Source organism: Chelonoidis abingdonii, chromosome 1, assembly GCF_003597395.2.
Source record: "Chelonoidis abingdonii isolate Lonesome George chromosome 1, CheloAbing_2.0, whole genome shotgun sequence".
Taxonomy (NCBI): Eukaryota; Metazoa; Chordata; order Testudines; family Testudinidae; genus Chelonoidis; species Chelonoidis abingdonii.
The window spans coordinates 89,309,446-89,333,381 of record NC_133769.1 but is presented as its reverse complement, the minus strand read 5'-3'; the positions used below and the strand labels follow the sequence as shown (position 1 = coordinate 89,333,381).

General features: G+C 41.1%; 1 protein-coding gene across 6 annotated transcripts in view; it reads right to left on the bottom strand.

Annotated features, from left to right (window-relative positions):
• CFAP54 (cilia and flagella associated protein 54) overlaps positions 1–23,936 on the bottom strand; it is a 208,781-nt gene that overhangs the window by 20,810 nt on the left and 164,035 nt on the right. For 4 of the 6 annotated variants that reach the window (XM_032788533.2, XM_032788537.2, XM_032788538.2 and 1 more), the window contains 8 exons: positions 23,567–23,693; positions 20,397–20,552; positions 17,948–18,056; positions 13,485–13,590; positions 12,615–12,713; positions 10,723–10,864; positions 5,801–6,004; positions 4,793–5,004 (listed from right to left, as the gene is read on the bottom strand). In XM_032788533.2, the coding sequence (XP_032644424.2) occupies positions 4,793–5,004; positions 5,801–6,004; positions 10,723–10,864; positions 12,615–12,713; positions 13,485–13,590; positions 17,948–18,056; positions 20,397–20,552; positions 23,567–23,693 (1,155 nt within the window). Of the gene's footprint in view, positions 1–4,792; positions 5,005–5,800; positions 6,005–10,722; positions 10,865–12,614; positions 12,714–13,484; positions 13,591–17,947; positions 18,057–20,396; positions 20,553–23,566; positions 23,694–23,936 lie in introns of those variants that run through there. The other 2 variants (XM_032788541.2, XM_032788542.2) reach the window with 2 other exon arrangements.

Genomic DNA, 23,936 nt, shown 5'->3' with positions numbered 1-23,936 from the left:
CAGTCTTGAAACAAGTTAGGTTTTTTGTCCCCAGTACTCTCCTTGGGAGGCTGTTCCTGAGCTTCACTCCTATGTTGGTTAGAAATCTTTGTCTAATTTCAAGCCTAAACATGTTAATGGGCAGTTTCTATCCATTTGTTCTTGTGCTAACATTGGCCCTTAACTTAAATAACTCCTCTCCCTCCCTGACAGCAATCATATCTTCCCTCAGCCTTCTTTTGGTTAGGCTAAACAAGCCACGCTCTTTGAGTCTCCTCTCATAAGGTAAGTTTTCCATTCCTCTGAGCATCCTAGTAGCCCTTCTCTCAACCTGTTCTAGTCTGAGTTCATCTTTATTAAACATGGGAGACCAGAAATGCACTCAGTATTGCAGATGAGGTCTCACTAGTGCCTTGTATAATAGTAATAACTCTTCTCTGTCTCTACTGCAAATATTTCACCTGATGCATCCTTCGGTTGCACTGGCCTTTATCACAGCTGCATCACATTGACAGCTCATAGTTGCCCTGTGGTTGACCAATACATCTGTCTTTCTCTTCCTCTGTCATTTCTAAATGATACATTCCCAGTTTATAGCAGAAAATTTTGTTGTTAGTCCCTACGTTCAAAGTGCACAGTTATGACTTGTGTTATTGCACTTTATATGATTTTATGAAAATATGCAAATGAGTGTGAATATAATGTAACTGGAATATGATTTATGCAAAAGGTCTCTTATAAGGTATCATTACAAAGCTTATAATCTACTGAGTGTGGTCATCATATTTGTATAGTATCCTTCTTGTATCTGAAACTAGAAATATGAACTATAACTCTGAAGGCCTATTGTAATTATGCAAAGTATGGGCCATTAATGGTGGTTTGGAATCTTGATGGCTCCCATCAACCATGAAAATTGACTGTGGATAGCTCTGTTTGCTTGCAGGCCTTCCTGTGTGTCAGGCTGGAAGGAATGAAGGCCTGAAGTTTTACAGTGACATGTGATCATGTCACCTGGAATTGAAATCCATCTTAAACCTGGGATTTTTCCATTTAGAAGGAGGGGTGGGGACCCAGAGAGACAAAAGATTCCCAACTTGTGCCAAAGCTATAAGGGGGTGGAACAGAACAAAAGTGCTACAATCATGAGAAATCCCCTAGCTACCACCTGAGCTGGAACAAGGACTGTACCAGGGGAAAGGATTGGGCCCAGACTAGGAGGCGTCTGTGATAGAAGCTTATTGAAACATCTGAGGTGAGGTTTTATCTGTATTCAGTTTTCAGACTGTACTAGGCTTAGACTTGTGTGTTCTGTTTTGCTTGGTAATTCACTTGGTAATTTTATTTTGCTTGGTAATTCACTTTGATCTGTCTGTTATTACTTGGAACCACTTAAATCCTACTTTTTGTATTTAATAAAATCACTTTTTACTTATTAATTAACCCAGAGTATGTATTAATACCTGTGGGGGGGGGGGCAAACAGCTGTGCATCTCTCTCTATCGGTGTTATAGAGGGCAAACAATTTATGAGTTTATCCTGTATAAACTTTATACTGGGTAAAATGGATTTATTTGGGGTTTGGACCCCATTGGGAGCTGGGCATCTGAGTGTTGGAGACAGGAACACTTCTTAAGCTGTTTTCAGTTAAACCTGCAGCCTTTGGGGAATGTTGTTCAGACCCAGGTCTGTGTTTGTAGCAGGCTAGCATGTCTGGCTCAAACCAGGCAGGGCACTGAAGTCGGGGAAAAACGGGCTCAGAGGTAGTCTCGGCACATCAGGTGGCAGTCCCAGGGTGATCCAACATGTCCCATGACTATTAAATATCATCCCATTTCTGTTACTCCAGTTTTCAAGGTCCTCCAAATCTTCTTGTATGATATTCCGGTCCTCCTCCATATTGGCAATAACTCTCAACTTTGTGTCATCCACAAATTTTATTAGCACACTCCTACATTTTGTGCCAAAGTCATTAATGAAAATGTTAAATAAGACTGGTCTCAAAATCAATCCTTGAGGAACTCCACTAGTAACCACCTGCCAATCTGACTGTTACTCTTTCAGTATGACAGGTTAAGGTCTCCTAATGAGTTCCTTCCCCACCTTTCGTCATATTAATCCCCATCTTCTCCAATTTAACTAACAATTTCCTATGTGGAATGGTATCAAATGCTTTACTGAAATCCAGGTAAATTAGATTTACTGCATTTCCTTTGAGAAAGAGATCAGGTTGGTCTGGCATGATCTATCTTTTGTAAAACCATGTTGTATTTTATCCCAACTACCTCTATGTCTTTAATTACTGTCTTTCAAAATTTGTTCTAAGAACTTGCATACAACTGAGGTCAAACTAGCAGGCCTTTCATTTTCCAGATCACCTTTTCCCTCCTTTCTTAAATATAGGTATTATATTTGCAATTCTCCAATCCTGGGATATGTCCCCCAAGTTTATGGATTCATGAAAAATCCTTGCTCTTGGTCTTACAATTTCATGTCAGTGCCTTTAATATTCTTGAATGGAGATTATCTGGGCCCTCTGATTTTGTCCCATTAAGTTGTTCGAGTTTTGCTTCAGCTTTCACCTTGGATGTGGTAATTTCTACTTCCACACTCTTGCTCCCATCAGACACCCTGCTATTGCCCCTTATTAAAAAACAAGGCAAAGTATTTGTTTAGGTGTTGACCCAAACCTAAATTATCTTTAATTTCCACCACATCCTCAGTGTTTAGTGGTCCCACTTCTTTACTTGTTTTCTTTTTATTTATATAGCTACAGAACCTTGTACTATTGGTTTTAATTTCCTTTGCAATATCCAGTTCTGCTTAGCTTTTGGTAGTTCTCACTTTATCCCACACTTTCTAATCTTCAAGAGTTAGCTTTTCTTGCTGATCCATCCCTTCATCCATTCCTTGTAGGCTTTCTGCTTTCTCTTAACAATCTGTTGAGATGCTTGTTCATCCAGTTTGATCTGCAATACTTTCCTACGAGTTTCTTCCCCTTGCTTTGGATGCAGGCTTCAGATAGTTTCTGCAACTTTGACTTACAGTAATTTCAAGTTTCTTCACATTCAGATGCTTGAGTTCTTCAGTTCAGTCAACTTCCCTAATTCCCTTATTTTATTAAAGTTTCTTTTGCAATCATGGAACCTAGTTCAAGACCTATTTTTGTTTGTCCTGGAAGAGCTTAGCTTATTTAAACTAGAAAAGAGAAGGCCTAGAGAGAGTATACGATTGCTCTCATTGGGCGGGTGGGGGTGGGGAATAAACACCGGGGAGGGCTATTTAAGCTACAGGACAATGTTGACACAAGACCAAATTGATATAAACTGGCCATAAACAAATTCAGAATGGAAATCAGAAAGTTACTAATCAAAGGAGTGAGGTTCTGGAATATCCTCACAATAGGAGTTGTGGAGAGAAAAAACTAGATTAGTTTTAAGAGAGAGATGGACAAATGTATGAGTGGCTTGTATGATGTGGTTGTTTATGATGGTGGAGGACAGGGCTCAGCAGACCTGCAGGGGGGTCTCTTGCAATTCATATATTATGTTTCAGGGCTTCTGCTGGCCTCCGTAAGGTTCAAGAAAGGACACCCCTCACCCCCGCAATGTATTCTTGGATAGTTTTGTTTGGTCTACTTCTTCTAAAGTATCAGAGATAGTCATATGAGATGGGATACTGATGGGCAGGCCAGGGCTCCAAAGAGGCATTGAGCATTCTCTCTTTCAGATGCTTGGCTGGCCGATTCTTGCTCACATGCTCAGAGTCTGATTGATCACTGTACGTGGGGTTGGGAAGGAATTTTCCCTTAGATTAGACTGGCAGTGACTTTGGGGTTTTTTTTTTCCCCTTTCTCTGCAGCATGTTGCGCAGCTCACCCACTGAGAATCTGTGTAGATTTCACTTATCAATTCCCTTCCATTGCAAGGACCTTGGCATTGGTATATGTCAGTCCCTCCCATGCTCTGCCTGTTTCACATAATAGTTTAGACTCCTGTGGACTGTAATACTTTGGATTTAGTGTGTGGGTGCTGGGTTTGTGTTGGTGGCCTCTGATATGCAGGAGATCAGAGTAGATGATCTGATGGTCACTTCTGGCCTTAAACTCTATGACTGTGAGATCTGGAGTGGACTAATTGCCATGTTTGTTTGCCACCTTTCAGTCCTGAAAGGACTGACTCTAAAACTACCAACTCAGCTGGTCTAATAAGCATATTTACAATTGTAACACACCTTTAAAATAAGTTAAATCTGGAGCTAAACACCTCTGCAGTGTCCTCTTTAGACAAATAGAATTAATTTTTTGAAGAAAATGTTTCATAATATTGTAACATATAGCATATATACAAAACATACAATTCTGACAGGATAGAAGGTTTTTACAATCTGAATATGTGGTATTTTTGGTGTGATGCATGGGGATTTGACCAAGGGATAAGGCAAAAGTAGTGGTCTTCTATCAAATAACACTGACATTTTCTTTAGCTTTTTATGAAAAATTTCATTTAAAATAACATTGTTTAATTGCTACTATTTTTCATGCTATAGACACAACGTGCATTGGATGTAATTCACTCCTGTGCAGAGGATCAGCACAAAAGCTGGTGCAAAAATTAATGCCTTAAAATAAATCTTGAATAGGACTTAAGTGTTGCATGGGCTTTGTGCTAGCCCTGTGCACTGGTGTGAATTTCACCCTTGTAGAAGAGCTGGTAAGAAACAGAATATTTGGAGAGTCCACGAAGCTCTCCTTGAATGATGAGTGCAAGGCATGTCATGCACGCGTGACAGGGAAATAATTTTTAAAAAATACCTTGACAGGAACAGCAGCCAGACTAGCACCTGGTTTTTCTAAAAACTGCAGCTGTTTTGGAAAATCTTCAAGACAACATGTTGAATAAATATACAGATGTTTTTTAAGGAAAAAATGCATTTCTGCTAAACGTAGAACAACTCCTGTATCAAAAACAGAAGTGAACAGTGCATCTTCCATAGAAAATGATCCAGATGTTGATTTGGAGACAGCTTTGGAAAGAGAAAATCATTAATTTACCATTTGCTAATTAGAAATATAGACTTTCTATGACTGCTTGGCATTTATAAATCCAAAACATATAATTTAAATAAATTCAGCAATGAATCTGTAAATTTTTTTTGCAGATTTCCTAAACTGATGGTTCTTAATTGTTATTGTTTATTTGAATTGTTGTAGCACCTTCGAAGCCACAGTCATAGACCAGGGCTGTCTGTAGCTGAACAAACATAACAAAAGTAGCTTAAGAATCCATACAATTCTGTGACAGATTAGAGCACCCACCTCCCAGTTGGTGCTTGCAGAAAGAAACACTGAGGTGATTATTTTAAGAGTTGCTCAGTGGAAGGAAGAATCCATCTCCCCCAGGAGCTCAGTTAGGGCTTACCCTGAGACAACAGCTGAGACAGAACAAAACCACCCCTGGAGATTGGGATGTAATGTTTTTAAGTGCAACTCTCACTATCACCTTGACAATCGAATATTTACTTAGGCCTCCATAATTAAAAACAAACAGTTTGAAAATGAAATAGCTTATTGAAATAAAAATGAGAAATCCATTTCAAGAGACCAATTTAGTGATGCAAAAGAGACATAATATGGTAGTCATTTACAGAGGTTTTACATTAGCATAACCCCATTGACTTCAGTGACGTTTCTCCTGATTTACACAGTGCAAAAGAGCTCAGAATCAGGCTCAGTATCAGGTCCTTTGGAGTTAGTCTCAGAGAATAATTCCCCTAATTCCCCTGGCATCAAGAAAAAAAAAGTAAAATTGACAGTTCATACCAAAGAGAGGGCTCAGGTTATGTCTTATTAAGTAATTATGGTAGCGGATTAACTGGACCCATGTTATAGTTTGTTTCCTCTGTATGTCCTTGGAGATATTACATTCTGTTCCTTCACTTCTTATTTGGTCCTTTTCACTTTGTATGATTTCTTCATTTTTGATAGAAGAGGCCATAAGGTTTTTATAGCGAACCTCATATCCATCTGCAAATGCAAAAACAATTAAATCTAACTCGCACCCATTTTATTCAACCTCCCAATTTGCAAGTTTTAAAGCTAAGGTGTACTTCACAGCAGAAAGAAACTAAAATGCACACCAAAAGGGAATTTTATTTTCAATGCTATTTCTGACTCTTGCGCTGAACTTTATCATCTGCACCTGAAATGCCATTTGTGACCCCAGCAATATAGCTATACAAGGTGTGACAAAGTTCCTCCTCTACCTTGGTGGGTCCTGCGCTTATTGGAGGATTTGTTCACCTCAGTGATCTTCCCTCCTTGTGGAACCCACAGTCTGGGTCAGCTCCTCCTGTGTCTGATCAGGAGCTGGGAGGTTTGGGGGGAACCCGGGCCCGCCCTCTACTCCGGGTTCCAGCCCAGGGCCCTGTGGATCACAGCTGTCTATAGTACCTCCTGTAACACAGCTGCATGACAGCTACAACTCCCTGGGCTACTTTCCCCTTATGAGCCTCCTCCAAACACCTTCTTTATCCTCACCATAGGACCTTCCTCCTGGTGTCTGATAACGCTTGTCCTCCTCAATCCTCCAGCAGTACACGCTCTCACTCTCAGCTCCTTGCACTTCTTGCTCCAGCTCCTCAACACACGCTCCTTCTCTCTGGCTCTCTCCTGCCTGACTGGAGTGAGCTCCTTTTTAAATACCCAGAGGTGCCCTGATTAGCCTGCCTTGATTGGCTGCAGGTGTTCTAATTAAAGTAGCTATCTCTACTGCCTTCTAGAAAGGTCTTAATTGGCTTCAGGTGCCTTGATTAACCTGGAGCAACTGCCATTTGGTACCAGGGTACTAGGGATTTGTTTAGCCTGGGGCTAACATACCTGTTTCCCAGTACTTTACTGTAGCCATCTGGCCTTGCCTCCTCACAAAGGGAAGTGACTATAAAGCCCTTTCCAACCTGCTTTTGTATTTATTTACCAGTCAGGAGAAAATGTTTTTAACATTCAATATTTTAACATCAGGAGCCAGATTCTGCCTGGTCCTTATGTGAATTCAAGCTGGGGTGGGAGGCAGGAGGAGAGGCACATAGCACCTTCAACCTCTTTGTGTGGCCCACATGAGGGCCAGGCAAAACCGCAGTTCCTGTGCTCAGGGGAGCACAGTCCCCTGAGGACATGGAGACTGAAGACAAACAGTTTGGGAAGGAGGAGGAGGAATATATTCCCACCCTCTTCTGCACCAGCCTGGGGAACAGGCTGTACCCAATAAAGGATGGGGGTAGGCAGTAGGTACGCTATCCTTGAACTAGAAAACTCCTGAAAGCAATGACTCCTCTCTAGGCCCCATAGGACAGAGTGACTTCTCTTACTCTGGGCTGTGCCTAACAGATGTGAACTGACTCCAGAGTGCATATAGTTTTCGATATGATTCTTCCATTATGTCATATTAGGCCATTCCACATTTCCATGTTTTGGCTTTTGCCTTTAGTGTCTCTGATCTTCCCATTGGTAGTGCACAGGCAGACTGCTAGGTGGGTGTAGAACACTACTGATCTCAATAGGGTTTGATCTGGGTACAGCATGTGCAATCCACTGCAGGATCAGACTTTGACTTTTCATTTTCACTGTGCAGTAGGTTCTAAATCCAACCTAATAAGACCATTATAATAAAAATCACTCTCTTCCAGTTATTTCTGATTTTTAATCTTTTGTTTAAGATCTCTTGTTTTACTTAATCCGTGACAAACTCAAAAAGCACATTGGCCAATCTTATTTCTTTCTTTTAATGAAACCATTTAAAGGCCAGGTTACTTGTACAATGTATGGGTCTCTGACCCTCCTTATAGAACTCGATCCTGATTTTGCAAGTGCTCTGAATACTGAACTCTGTGAAACCAGTTGGGCATCCTTCTCCCACAATACTTGCAAGACCAAGCTCCTTTTTTGTTATTTCAACCCTTAGGAGTGATGGCTGGTGAGTCAGTCTCCTGCATGAAACTCCTTTGCCAACTTCAAAAAGGAAATAACTGACTGTAAAGTTCAGAGGGCACAATCTATACTCAGCAGGGAGTGGAGCAGAATGATCAGTGAGGCTAACATTCTACCATGCTACTGCTGCCCTCCAGGGTTAAAAAAACTAAGAGCTAGGGAAGTTTCAACGGTTTTGCCAGTCTTGAGCTAAGGAACTAAGATCCAGAAGTGAGAATCATGCACAGATGCTATCTTTAAAGAAGCTATTGTTAGCACAAAGCTCTCAGCACAAAAGAGAATGTAATCCGCACAATGAAACAGTAGAGATGGGGTAGTGAGGATTAACACTTGTATTTCAGCACACAACACAGGGAATCTTGCATCTGCAGGCCTGGCAGCACTATTTGAACTCTGCCTGATTCAGTCTCTTTTCCGATTCCTTGCTGTTTTCAAAGCCTACAAAATCTACCTCTACTTTCTTGTCTGTCTCTTACAACCATTCAAAAAAACCTTTGGCATTAATTCCCACTGACAATCTCCGAAACAACAGTTTATGCAAATTATGTGTGCATATAGAAAAATAACTAAGCCCTCCATTATTCCCATTTTCATTGTTAAAGATCATTTCATTGTTAATTGTAAAAACAGAATGTAAAATGCCCACACTGTATATAAGTGAAATTTTAACAATTTCCCTCATTAGTGCCTCTAAATCTAATATTTTACATGCTGTGTTGCTCATTTTCATTTCAATTCTCCTTTTCATATTATGGCTTATTACTTCCTTTCTTTCTACATCCTCCATTCTCCTTTGTATTCCCTCTCAAAACAACCAGGACAAACACCTGCAACATTTGCTAAAAGAAAAACGATAAGCAACTCTCAGCAAATGGAACGCATGCCAGACAATTAAATCAATGGAAGGCTGTAGCACACAACCTATCTGTTTTTATAAACCAATCACAACACATCTATTTAACAGTGGTGTAGTAAGCAGTTATTGCTCCCCTTCACCAACATGTATCAGACAAAATAATTCCATCTACAAGAGTCATTTGGAATAACTGAAATTAAGTCATTGGAACAGAACGTTATCACAGCATCAGGGTTTTCTGTTTCAAAAAATATCAACATCTCTGTTTTGCCTTGGTATTTACATAGCATTTCAAAATCATTGTTCCACAGCAACACTTTATTCCACTGAAATTATTTCTTAAATAATAACTGCCATGTCATCATTTTAATGAGCTCCATTGTTTGCAGAATAATTTTAGAGATTGGAGAAAAATCTTCCTTTGTTAATTTTATCTTTTATCATTCAGTAAACATGGATAATTTTTTACCTTGTTTCTCAAATGGAGCTTGATTTTTAAAGGAAATCTTTTTTGTTTACTGTTACTGTGAGACTGATCTCTGCATAGCTCTAGGAACAGGGTTTGTTATGAATCAACCAATGCAAGATCACAAAATATTATTTTTGGCTCAGTCTTACATAAAATCTACAGAATATATTTTTTTTTTATATACTGGACTGGAAAGATAGTGTTGGATAGTGGTTGATTAATAGGATATAATAGATTATAATTAGGACTGCAGGTTTGTCACTGTGATTTTTCTGTCTGCCTGTGACTTTTCTCCCTGTCTGTGTGACTTTCCCAAAGGCTGGGTCACTGGCTCAGTGCATAGCGGAGGCCCAGGGAGCAGTGGGAGGAAGGAGCTGGAGAGTGAACCTACCTCAGTCCAGTGAAGAGATATGAGGAGACTGGAAGTAAGCATGCTCTGCATTCACCAGGCACATCGTTGCTCAGCTTTGGCCCCACGATCCCTGCATCATGGGGGGAGGATAGGTGGGCCAAACTTCATTAAGTGGCATTATGACCTAGCATGTGGGGTCACAGAACCTCTCAGGTTTGGCTCACATGCCCCTCCATCATAATGGGGGAGATGTAGGGTGGTCAAACCCGAGCAGTAATGCAATCCTGCACACTAGGTCACAACAGCTGGAGTGGTGCACCGGGCCCAACCCTGTGGAACAGCAGCTGCAGGAGCCTCTGCTGCAGACTGAGCATGGGACACCAGACACAATCCTGCAGGACAGGCACTGCAGGAGCTGCCACTGCCCAGGGTGAGTGCGAGGCAGGCTTCTTCTCTAATCCCCTCTCTCCCTTCCTCACAGAGTGTGATTAGGGTGGCAGTGCTGGGGCTACGGTAGGTGGGGTGGGGCTAGGAGGAAGGTATTTCTTTTAAAATAAAAAAAATCAGGGAGCAGTCAATAAATGCAGTCACCCATGACTTTGACTGAATTTACCATTTGTGCTCTAGGATTTTTTATTAAAAATGCCATGACTAATCTGCAGCTCTAGTAACAGTTGGCCATGCTCCCTTGGTGATATGAAGTGCTGGCAGGTGAGTTAGCTGGCACTATAACCATTAGGAGTGTAATTTGCCCTGCTCCTGCAAGGGTATACTGGGGCAGTGGCAGATGTTCCCTCTTCTTTAAGTCTTGTACTTTTGCAAGGCCAGGAAGGATTTTGTCTTTATCTTAGATGTATTACAAATAAAATGTATTGCAAGCATGAAAAACTAATAAGAACGCTTTCATGTTTCTTTACTGCCAAAAAACACAAGTGATTGAACCTAATACCAAGGTAAACAAGATGATCTGACTTTGTAATATAATAGTGAATTTACATATTAAATTCACTGTTATATTACATGTGATGGATATTTTCCATTGATTATTAAATGTTCTACAATTGTTAGATATAAAATAATACCAGACAAAAAATCTTTGTATGAAGCAAGAAGGTCCATAGAAGCAAATTCTGGGATGTTCTGTTCTGTTATGGCTTTCACCTGGTGGCCTTTAACACCCTTCTTTCCAATTAATAGCTGAGAAGCAAGCATAGCTTCACTGACCTAAAATTAACATTTAATTTAGTCAGAATCAGGTCACTGTAACATGTATACATATATTGAGACTAGAAAATAGACTACAATAAATTAAGCACCCAACATGAGAGGTGACTGGGAAAATCTTCCATTTCTCTCTGACATACAGTACATCTCTCACTTAAATAGATAATTACTGTTGACAACTTAATTATTACACAAGTGATTTCAAATCAGACATCCTCACCTGGATGCCACTGATGTCTGCCCACATGTCAAATGTGTATGCATACATATAAGGCCCTTAATTCCTAGGTGTGCATTGTATCAAAGTAAAAGCTATCTGTGTCAGATAATGGCCAGGAGAGATGAACGCTGTATGAGCAATGCTTTTCATTTTAAGTATACCAAATAACATGCCTGGCAGAAGTCCCAATGAATTTTAATTCTTGTCCCTCCTGCTTTGTGTTGTCTGCACAGCTGGTAGGAGTAGAATATAGAGTATGTTTACACAGCAAAAAAAACCCTGAGGCAGCAAGTCTCAGAGCTCCTGTCAACTGACTCGGGCTCATGGGTTTTGAGCTGTGAGGCTATAGCAGTGTAGATGTTTGGGCTCAGGCCGGAGTCCGAGGTTTGAAACCTGGCAATGGGGTGGGCCTCAGAGTCCAGGCTCTAGCCTGAGTCTGAACACCTACACTGCTATTTTTAGTCCAGCAATGCAAGCCTGTCAAGGCTGATTCCCCACTCTGGCACTTTGAGTGCTGAAGATGATGGCCCACAAGGATTCTAAAATTAATACTGGCCACTCCAGGCTTGTATTAAACTCCCACGGTTACAGCTTCTCTCTGACCTTGGATGGGTAGATGCTGCCACCACTCAAGTGCAGAACCCCTTTGAGAACCCAGAAAGGCGCACTTGAATTCCTCCCTGTGGGGTACCCTCAAGTCCTTTCCACCACCCCCCCACCTCCCCCAGGGAAGAGCTGAGAAAGAAAGAAAAAAAAAAAGAAATCAGCTGTCATCACCAGCTAATTAAACAACAACATGTGCACAAACCTTTCAAGACACACAAATTCAATTCTGTTCTAAAAAAAAAAGGTAAATATTATTAATAAAAAAAGAAAGAAAATACATCTGGGAACTTAGGCATTTGCTAGATTTTAAAAAAAATCAGCTACAAGATTAAGCATCAAGAATAGCTTTCTTGAGGTCCAGCTTAAAGGTTACAAGCAAAACAAAAAGCACCTGGGGTTAGCACAGAGGAATCCAGAGAGAAACCTAATTGACTCTTCCTAGACATTTCTTGATCTACTTACATATCTGGGGTTTCAAATGAGTAGTTTCTAGGTATGATACTGAGGATTTTTCCTACCTGGCCCAAGCTTCTTACTGCATAGTTGCTCTGTCCCTTCTCTTCGGGAGAACAACCACAGACAGACAAAAGGGGATTGTTTCAATTTTTTGAAGTTCTAGCCTTCCCATTGGCTCTTTTGGCCAGGTGCCCACTCACTTCCTTTTACGTATGCATAGCAGTGAGACTTTTTAACCCTTTAGAGGTAGAGCAATTAGAGAACAGCTACTAAGAGAGATTTTATAGCTACTGGCTGGCTGGGTGTCCATAAATGGGAGCTACTCACTCCTCTTCATTTATCACAGAGCCTGAGTCAACTGACCCAGGGTGTGTGATTCATTGCCACAGGATTTATTTTTTTTTGCTGTGTAGTCATACCCAAAGATAGAATCAAGCACAAAAAATCTCCCCCAAATATCACACCAACCTGTGTAGCTGCTCTGACTGCAATCCAGGCCTGTGCTCTGTACACTTCAGTTATATTGGGTATTCTCTCAGTAGAAGCCAAGTGTTCTTTAGGAGTAGTCTAAAATTTAGCAACAGTTCATAATTAGGTTGGTAGGTTTGCCATGGAAATACATAGTTGGTGGGGAGCAGGTCCTGGAGGAGTCATGGTAGTTAAGTTACAGAAATCAACAACATTTGTGAAAAGTACAGATGTATTTTTAAAACCACCTAAATGATATAAATGGGTCTCCACTATAGTTTTGTATTTTTGAAGGCACATCATGATCCCTCTCTCTCACCTAGTTCTTGTATACAGCTTTTCCCATTTTTGTCAGTAAACATTGTCTCTGAGTTTTAAGCGACGCCTTTGTACTACCTCTTTTTTCCTTACCCATTGACCTGTATTTCCCTGATGGTCTAGTGCTTGCAACTGTACCTTGCAGTACACTAGTCTTTTGTGTCTGCAGTATTGTCCCTCATCTCCAGCTGTAAAACACTCCACAAACAACAATATACTGAGTAACAGCAGTCTCAAAAATGTTTGAAGTTCAGTTTATAATGATACTTTGTTTGAGAACCACAAATTCATTAGTACAGAATCTGAAACTAAGCCACAATTTTGGGGTTATTCTTCTGACCTCAATGTTTTCCTGTTTATTTTAAACCATTTTTACATACATTAACATTGCAAAAAATAGCATAAACCAAATTAACTAAATTAGAATCCTACTGCTGTACTTTATGTTAGTATTATTTATTTGTAATATATTGTGGTAGTGTCTACAATATGCTAAAAGAAGATATGGTCCATGCTCTGAGGAGGTTATGATCTAAAAAAAGGAGGATGTACCTTTGTTTTGGATGCCTCTATCTTAACAGTTTGTGAAGCCTCTTCCTTATATGTAGCCAAATGGAGATATAACAGTGCTATCTCCAGGTAGGATTTCCTTATCAGCCTGCAAAAATGAACACACAGATGCATTGATTTTAAGGCCAGAAGGGACTATTATGATTATCCAGTCTGAACTTTTGCATAATACAGGGTGTAGAACTCCAGTGATTGCTATATTCAGTCCATAACTCCTATTTGAGCTATAGTAGATCTTTTAGAAAAATATCCAGTCCTGATATAAAGACTTCAAGCACGAAAGGCATACCATACCAAGCAAGAAAACCTAACAAATGGCATAACTATTTAGGAACATGCAAAACGTATTTTGTGTAACACGCAAACAACCACTTGGTAAACAAAAACTGTTTTTCTCAAACTGATCTGGTTCTATGTACACAATGTGTATATGTTCCTATAAGCACAGTCTAATGCTTCAATGTTAGGTCACATGTCCACTGCCTCAGTTTCTCTCTTGTGGATGGTTGATTTGGGGTATAGCTCTCCAGCCAAACCTATACAAAGGTGTCATAAACAGATAGCTAAGGGTTACTGTCTCTTTCACCTGTAAAGGGTTAACAAACAGGGAACTAAACACCTGACCAGAGGACCAATCAGGAGACAAGATACTTTCAACCCTGTGTGGAGGGAAGTTTCGGGTGTGGGTCCTTTGTTCTGTGTGTGTGTCTTTTCTCGGGGGTATGAGAGGGACCAGACATTACTACAGGCTCTCTAAAGTTCTGTTCAAATAGTAAGTAGAACAGGCGATTTAGGCTTTTTAATTGTTTGTTTTACTCTATTTGCACATGTGGATCTGGCTGGTTAACTTTTATATGTGTAGTTGCTGGGAATATTTTGATTTGTATTGGTACTGGAGGAAGGGTTTCTTCCTTTGTCTGTAAACTATAGGACCCTGTAATATTTACATCTTGAAGTTACAGAGATAATTCTTTACTTTTTCCTTTCTTTTATTAAAAGATTTCTTTTAGAGAACCTGATTGATCTTTCCTTGTTTCCCTTGTTTTATCCCAGGAGAGTGGGTGTAAACACCAGGACTGGTGGGGGAGGAGGGAAGGGGGAGAGAGAGGCTAATTTCTCTCTGTGCCAGGAATACTGTCTCTCTCAGGGAAAGTCTGGGGGGGGGGGGGGGGAATGGTTTATTTCTCCTTGTTTTAAGAATCCAAGGGATTTGGGTTCTTGGGGTCCCCAGGGAAGGTTGGGGAGGTCAGAATGCCCCAAAACACTATATTTTTGGGTGGTGGCAGGCTATCAGATCTAAGCTGGTAATTAAGCTTAGAGGTTTCATGCAGGTACTCAAATTTTGGACGCTAAGGTTCAGATTTGGGAAATATACCTTATGACAAAAGGTCCTTCCCCTTCCAGGAATAAACAAAACATTCCTAGACAAAGCAAAATAGCGCCTTCAGCCCCGCACTGGGCTCAGCGGAGGTACAGGGAAACATAATCCCTCTCAACTCAGATCTGACCCTGAGATCCTAAACTTTCAAGCAGGGTGTCCTCTTCACTTTGTCTCTGGGACATTTCCTACATGTCCTTATAATTGTGGGCCAAGACTCTATGGCTGGAGAGATTCCTTAATATTCCTGCTCCCTGTAGGTCTCTGTAATTTTTCCAGGCTTCCTATTTGGCTCTCTCTAGGTCCTCCTTCCACTCAGGACTCTTCCTATGTGAAACAGTCTCCTGACTATGCAGTCCTCTTTCCAAACACAATCACATGCTGAACTGTTGCCAATTCACAGATTCATTGTGATAAGTTCCAGCAGGGACATGATTCTTGTGAAGCAAAATGAGAGAAAGAGAGAGACATTCCAACACACTGCTGTGTAGACTAAGGAAAGGTGAACTAAACAACAACATCAAAGATCATGAGTTCTAGACCCAGCTCTTCAAAACTGTTGTCAATATTTCTGTACACATCACAGTTCTTATTCTGAGCCAACATTTTACATTGTGGGGAATGCCTCTCATTAACCAGTTTCACAGATAAGATAACTAAGAGCTTCACAAGGTCACTTCAGGTACAATCCAGAACAGAAGCCAGGTCTCTAATACAGAACTATGTTTCATCTACTTCGCCACACATTCTTTCAGAAGGAACATGGCACATTAGATGCTTGTGAAACCTACACGAACAGAGTATGGCACTGTGTCACCCTCTAGAAAAGAGGTGGGCAAACTACGGCCCATGGGCCACATCCAGCCTGCGGGACCCTCCTGCCTGGCCCCTGAGCTCCTGCCCTGGGAGGCTAGCCCCCATCCCCTCCCCCCCACAGCCTCAGCTCACTCCAACACCGGCACAGTGCTCTGAGTGGCGAGGCTGCGAGCTCCTGGGGCAGCGCAGCTGCAGATCCCAGACTAACCCAGTGCTCTGTGCTGCGCGGTGGCATGGCTGGCACCAGCTGGGCAGTGCGGCTGCCTGTCCTGGTGCTCTGGGTGGCACAGCTGTAGCACCGCCAGCAACCAGTGCTCCAGGCAGTGCAATAAGGGGGCAGGGAGCGAGGGGGTTGGATAGAGGGCAGGGGAGTTCAGAGTGGTGGTCAGGGGGTAGGGATGTGGATAGGGGTTGGGGCAGTCAGATGTCGGGGAACAGGATGTTGAATGGGGCAGGATCCCAGGGGAGCAGTCAGGGGCAGGGGTTCTGGGAGCGGTCAGGGAGAAGGGGTGATTGGATGGGACAGGGGTCCTGGGTGGGGGCAGTCAGGAATGAGAGGAAGGGTTGGATGGTGTGGCAGGGGGCAGTCAAGGGTGGGGGTTCTGGGGGTGGTCAGGGGACAGGGAGAAGGGGTGGTTGAACGGGGCAGGGGTCCCGGGGTGGGGGGCCGTCAGGGAGCGAGAAGCAGGAGGGGTCGCATAGGGGGCAGGGCCAAGCCACGTCTGGCTGTTTGGGGAGGCACAGCCTCTGCTAACCAGCCCTCCATACAATTTTGGAAACCCGATGCAGCCCTCAGGCCAAAAAGAGTGCCTGCCCCTGTTCTAGAAGGTAAGCCACATATAAAGGTTTATGACTCTGCTGCTGCTTCTGTGCTCAGAGTTCTGATTCTTTGCCTCAAGTGGTAGAGGGTCATGTTTTTAAATGCAGAGCACCCCAATTTTGTCCGTACAGAGAACCCAATCAGGGGCATTACTATATTTGGCTATACTGTATGTAATCACGAGACCACAATCTGCTCCCTGAGTCAGGAATAGAAATTAACAGTCTTGATTTCCAGTATCCCAGAGCTGCTCATCCTGGTCCTCACCGCCTGAATCAATTCAGACCTCTAGATCCTTCCAGTCTATTGCCTGCGCTTTGCTGGCAATTAACACCAAGGAACACTGTTCTTATTTCTGTTCCAAGGCACATTTGCTCTTCTCCAGCTCCATCTGTCCTTTCGATTGTTTCTGTCTGCTAGCTCTTTTAACTTACCAGGCTACAGGCACCTAGTCCTCACCTACTCCCCCTGGGATCCCTCATACAGCTGCCCTTTCCCACATATTCAGGCCAAGCTGCTCTTGAGGTCATGGTCTGGAAAGTTCTTTAGGACTCTCAAGCTCTGGAATGGACTTCCAGGTGCTTGAGGAAGATCCCTTGGGCAATAATAGGGTTCAGATCAGGAGCGAAGGTGATAGTTCAAGACAATAGTCTTTATTATGCTATGATGTCAGGCATCCTCACTGAGACCTTGGTAGATGGCCTGAGCTCCCCCTAGATATTCATATCCACTCCGCTGCCACTGTTACTCTCTCTATTGTAATCAAACAGTCTGCAAAGTCATCACCTGGGCCCGATTTGGCCAGTCTGAGGTCTGAATTGGTTCATGCAGCCTCAGTCAGTTCTGACACTGGCACTGGACCCCTCCAGCAGCCATTTCAGGAGAAGCTCCTGGCCACCCCATTCTTCCTCTGCTCTTCCTGTTGCTGCTCATATTGATGTTGGTTGACTTCTAACATTCACTGTAGAGTCACTAGTCCTGCTGTTGTTGCTGAGTGGCCAGCTGCACTGCCTGCTACAGTTTCTAGTTTTCTATCCCTTGGATGTGGACTGCAATTCATGTTTTTTAAAATGAAATAAAACCATCAACTTAAACTTAGCACTTTTTGTTCCTGGAGCTGAAACTGAGGGTACATGTTCCAAAATAGAACTGAAAACTAACTTTTATCTAACATAATACTTATGTGTTGGTTATTTCAGTGTGTAAGGAAATGTATATTTTAAACTCCTGCAACATTTACATTACATAAGAAACTATATCAATATTTCTTTTATCTTGGAATAGACAAAATCTCTCCACAAAGAGGGAAAGAAGCCTGTCCTTTATTAAAAAAAGCCTCACACAAAGTCCCAGAATAAAGCCAAACACTACATAGTGGCATGTACCTAAAGTGAGGAAGTATTTTGAAAACTTATATTCACAGTTCCTTACCCAAAGTTTTGATCATTTCTCTGGCTCACTTTTATGGCTTCCAGTAGGGTTTCAGCAGCTCGTGGTGACTTATTGTTACCTGCTTCAATAATCTGGCGCTCTACCTTACCTAAGAAAGAAACACAAAGAAGTTTTGCATGATTTTATTCTTTTCTCTGCAAGACTCAAATTGCTTTTTCCTGCAGGAAACTCAGATAACATGTTGCCTTTCCTTTTCTCCTGCTGATAAGCAAGTAATGGGCACATATTCAGTTTCTTTTTTTCAGTATGCTTTTAAATATAATGTATGATTTCAGTATGACAAGTTATTCCGAACTGAAGTATTACCCTGTATTGAAATACGTTGAATAGTTACAGTAATCAACTTTGGAAATACAGTGACACCTAGATGTCATTAGAATCCAATAATGCATGTCAATATTTCAGATTGTTCTTTCTAATATATATGACTTTGAACCCTACTGCAATGAATTTAATGGGATACTGTTATTTAATTCCATAGTATTTTAAAATTTGTCGCAATCCTCTCATTTTCTTTACTGTAGACTGATGCAAATAAGTCATTTAGCATCTCTGCAACATCTTTACTCTCTTGATTGTTCCCCTTACTCTCTGATAAACTAGATAGGTGAACAAACAATTATATTCAAAAAATCATGGAAGACAGGAGAGATTCCAGAGGACTGCAAAATAGCAAATATAGTGCCAATCTATAAAAAGGGAAATAAGGACAACCCAGGGAATTACAGACCTGTTAGCTTAACTTCAGTATGTGGAAAGATAATGGAGCAAACAATTAAGAGAGCAATTTGCAAACACCTAGAAGATAATAAGGTGATAAGTAATAATTAGCATGGATTTGTCAAAAACAAATGTGTCAAGCCAACCTAATAAGTTTCTGTGACAAGGTAACAAGACTTGTGGATGGAGGCGAAGCAGTAGATGTGATATATTTTGACTTTAGTAAGGCTTTTGAAATTGCCTCACATAACTTTCTCATAAACAAACCAGGGAAATACAACCTAGATGGAGCTACTATAAGGTGGGTGAATAACTGGTTGCAAAACCATTTCTAGAGAGTAGTTATCAGTAGTTCCCAGTCAAGCTGAAAGGGCATATTGAGTAGGGTCTTGAAGGGATTGGTCATGGGTCCAGTTCTGTTCAATATCTTCATCAACTATTTAGATAATATCAGAGTAGCCGCCACGTTAGTCTGGATCTGTAAAAGCGGCAAAGAGTGCATCCGACGAAGTGGATATTCACCCACGAAAGCTCATGCTCCAATATGTCTGTTAGTCTATAACATGCCACAGGACTCTTTGCTGCTATTTAGATAATGGCAAATAGAGAATGCGTATAAAGTTTGCGGATAACACCAAGCTGGGAGGAATTGCAAATTCTTTGGAGGATAGGATTAAAATTCAAAACAATCTAGGTAAAATGGAGAATAGTCAGAAGTAAATAGGATGAAATTCAATATGGACAAATGAGAAGTATTCCAATTAGGAAGGAACAATCAATCGCACACATACAAAATGAGAAATGACTGCTTAGGAAGAAGTACTGTGATAAGAGATCTAGGGGGCATAGTGGATCAGAAACTACATATGAGTGAACAGTATAACACTGTTGCAAAAAAAAAAAAAAAAAAGCGCGCAAACATCATTCTGAGATGTATTAACAGGAGCATTGCAAGCAAGACACCAGAAGTAATTCGTCCACTTCACTGACAAAGCCTCAACTGAAGTATTGTGTCCAGTTCTGGGTGCCACATTTCAAGAAAGATATGGACAAATTGGAGAAAGTAAAGAGGAGAGCAACAAAAGTGATTAAAGGCTTAGAAAATATGACCAATGAGGAAAGATTGAAAAAATTGGATTTGTTTAGTCTGGAAAAGAGAACTGAGGGGGGATATGATAACAGTTTTCAAATACATAAAAGGTTGTTACAAGGAGGAGGGAGAAAAATTGTTCTTGTTAACCTTTGAGGACAGGACAAGAAACAATGGGCTTAAATTGCAGCAAAGGAAGTTTAGGTTGAACATTAGGAAAAACTTCCTGTCATGGTACTTAAGCACTGGAATATATTGCCCAGAAAGGTTGTAGAATCTCCATATCTGAAGGTTTTTAATAACAGATTAGACAAACACCTGTCAGGGATTGTCTAGATAATATTTAGTCCTGCCTTAGTTCAGAGGACTGGACTAGAAGACATCTTGAGGTCCCTTCCAGTTCTATGAGTCTATGAAACTCCTCTTGTATTTCTGAAATGTCATTATATACTGTACTCTTGTTAAATATATTCAAGTATAATTAAATGCAGTAGAGATAGTTTTAGTCAGTCTGTCAATGTGGGAAATGTCAGGAGCATGTATCCCTTTTAAGGCATCCTGCAGGTATAAGAATATGCTGGAAAGATAGTCATGTCACACAACCAAGATTTTGCTTACCTTTCTGAAAAAGAATTTCCGCTTCCAAATCTAATTCTCTGGTTGCGGATGTCCTACAAAGGTCCAATGCTGTTTCTAAGTGACTGAGAGCTGGTAACCATTCTAATGGGTTCTCTCTTTTAGATGAGGAAGCTACTTCTTGCGCTAATGCATGTGCTGAAAAGAAAACATTTTAGGCAGGCTTTGGTAAATTATCAAAAAACACAATACTGTAAAAAGGAAATAACTTCCTGGCAACGAGAATTATTTTACAGTACTAAACTCCAAAAATCGAAATGGTGCAAATATTTTTAGTGATGTACTACGGAGCTGAGAGATCGTGAAGATGTTTCAGCACAATATGATGTAAACAAACCATCCTGTGTGGCTCAGTTCATGTGGGCCACAGGAACCAGATCTTGCAGAGGACATTTAGAAGGACTGGCAGTGAATCATTCCCTATTTTCACTTGAACTTTCAGATTCTATATAAAACGAACACTGCCAGGAATCTCCAAATGTCAAAGCAACTTTTGCACCCTTCAGATCTAGAGGCTTCTTCGAAATTTTCCATGGAACTCTGCAAAGCTTATCTATTCTCCTAGGCTTTTCCTAAAAGTTTTAGATTGAAAGGTAAAAACTGACCAAATGGAGTCATCATTTTCCTGGGTGATTTATATTGTGTGAACTGGAATTATATGGATGGTAAGTCACTGTATTTGGAACTCTTCTCTTTATTTTTGTATGTTTTAAACATTTGTATAAGCACCTTTGGGAATACAACTTTTATGAAGAGAAAGAAAAGAATTGGAGCTACTGGGATTATATCATTATTAAAGTTATACGATCTTGGTTCCAGTTCACACTGTAATTACCATACTGTAGAGTCAGATCTACATACAATGTCCCACAACACATATGGGCAGCTGAACGATCAAATACCATTTGAAACATGATATTGCATCTTTTCCCTCACCCCCATGGCTATTGTGTGTGGGGTGCGGTCACAGTATTGCCACCGTACTTCTGTGCTGCCTTCAGACCTGGGCCCCTGGCCAGCAACCACCACTCTCCAGCCACCCAACTCTGAAGGCAGCAGCACAGAAGTAAGGGTGGCAATACCATACCATGCCATCCTTACTTCTGTGCTGCTGCTGGCAGCAGTACTGCCTTCAGAGCTGGGCTCTTGGCCAGAAGCCACCATTCTCTGGCTACCCAGCTCTGAAGACAGCACTGCCATCACTAGCAGTGCAGAAGTAAGAGTGGCAATAATGCCACCCTCCTATAATAACCTTGCAGCTTCCCCACATCCCCCTTTTGAGTCAGGACCCCAGCTACAACACAGTTAAATCTGAAATTTCTTGATCTGAAATCACGAAATTTTATGATTTTTAAAATCCTATAACCGTAAAATTGACCAAAATGGACTGTGAATTTGGTGGGACCCTAACTATATCATAGCCATCTTTGTGAGCCAAAGAGACCAATCTGCCTTGTCCTATATATGGATATCTATAATCTACCATGCTTCAGATACTACACCAGCGGTGGGCAACATCAAAAGACAATTGGCAGGAGGGAATATGCAGACAAGATTAATACTGTGTAACTTTAGCTATGAATGTCCTGACTTTTTAAACATTTGGCTTTTTACTAACAAAGGTCCAGAAATGATTTAATTTAATTTAAACCTCAAACAGAGTTTAAAGCTTTTTTTCTGAGAATATTCAGTACATTTCCAAGTAATTTGCCAAAAAATATCACGCACTGCTATTTACACTGGCCAAATGGAACACAATGTATTTGTTCATTAATAGCTCATACGCAGCATTAAACATTATACCTTATTTTATTGAGAGGACTATTGGCCCAGATTATCTCCTATTTTTTTTTAAATGTTTAGTTACCATAAAAACTGTTCTCTGAGATGGCTCCCCATGGGATCCATACATTAGGGAGTTGGAATATATATGGGCAATTCTCAGAGAATAAATGCTGTGTTTGGCACTCAGCATGGTATTGTTAACTTCTACTTGGAAAGAATGAAAGTTATTAATTTAAAACTACACACTGCACGTGGCAGTTGTATATATATATAGGGTGACCAGACAGCAAATGTGAAAAATTGGGACGGGAGTGGGGGGTAATAGGAGCTTATATAAGAAAAAGATCAAAAAATCAGGACTGTCCCTATAAAATCGGGACATCTGGTCACCCTATATACATAACACTCAGAAAAGCAAAATAAATGGATACTGTGACAAAGTTCCTTCTCTACCTTGGTGGGTCCTGCACTTATTGGCAGATTTGCTCACCTCAGTGATCTTCCCCACAGTCTGGGTCAACTCCTCCTGAGTCTGATCAGGAGTTGGGAGGTTTGGGGGGAACCTAGGCCCGCCCTTTACTCCGGGTTCCAGCCCAGGGCCCTGTGGATTGCAGCTGTCTACAGTACCTCCTGTAACAGCTGCACGACAGCTACAATTCCCTGGGCTACTTCCCCATGGCCTCCTCCAAACACCTTCTTTATCCTCACCACAGGATCTTCCTCCTGGTGTTTGATAATGCTTGTACTCCTTAGTCCTCCAGCAGCACACCCTCTCACTCTCAGCTCCTTGTGCTTCTTGCTCCCAGCTCCTCTCACACACTTCCTCTCCTCTGGCTCCCCCCTCCCTGACTGGAGTGAGCTCCTTTTTAAACCCAAGTGCCCTGATTAGCCTGCCTTGATTGGCTGCACGTGTTTTAATCAGCTTGTCTGCCTGAATTGGTTCTAGTGCAGCCCCTGCTCTGGTCACTCAGGGAACAGAAAACTACTCAGCCAGTGACCAGTATATTTGCCCTCTACTAGACTCCTGTACCCCACTGGTCTGGGTCTGTCACAATACGTGAATGCAAATTATATGGAATATAGTAACGTACATTATAACTATAATGTTTATATAAAAATCATATTTTTAAAATGTTTATGTTTGTTGTAATAGTTTTAACTTGTCTGTATAGCTGTTTTGCTATTTGCAATGACTGTATCCATCTACTGAAGATTTCAGAAGGAAAAATTTTCCTTACATTTTTACCATTACTTAATGAAAAATTGATGTAATTCATACACTTCTGGTACTATTTCAGTTAATCTGATATTAGTTTTCAACTATTCATCAGACACATTACTGCAACAATGTACTTGATTTTTCTTACCAATTCTCATTTTGACTTTTGCCAGTAAATTAATAGCTGGCAAGTAATTATTTTTCAAAGGAACCAGTGGACTTGTCAATGCAGGGTCTTCTGTACACTGTTCGATTGGTTCTCCAAGGGTAAAAATCTAGTAGAAATTTATTTTACAAAGATAATTATACACAACAATATAATCCAAATGATCCATTTTATATACATCCAGGCTGCAATTCCGCCCTTTGAATGTATACAAGGTCTGCCCTCACAGATTAAAGCCCCACTGACTGACTTCATTATGTCTTATGAAAGAGCACTGAAAAAGGGCTTAATATTCCTGAACTGCTGAATTAACACTGAGTGTCCTCTCCATTGAGAAGAAAGTTCCTCTAAG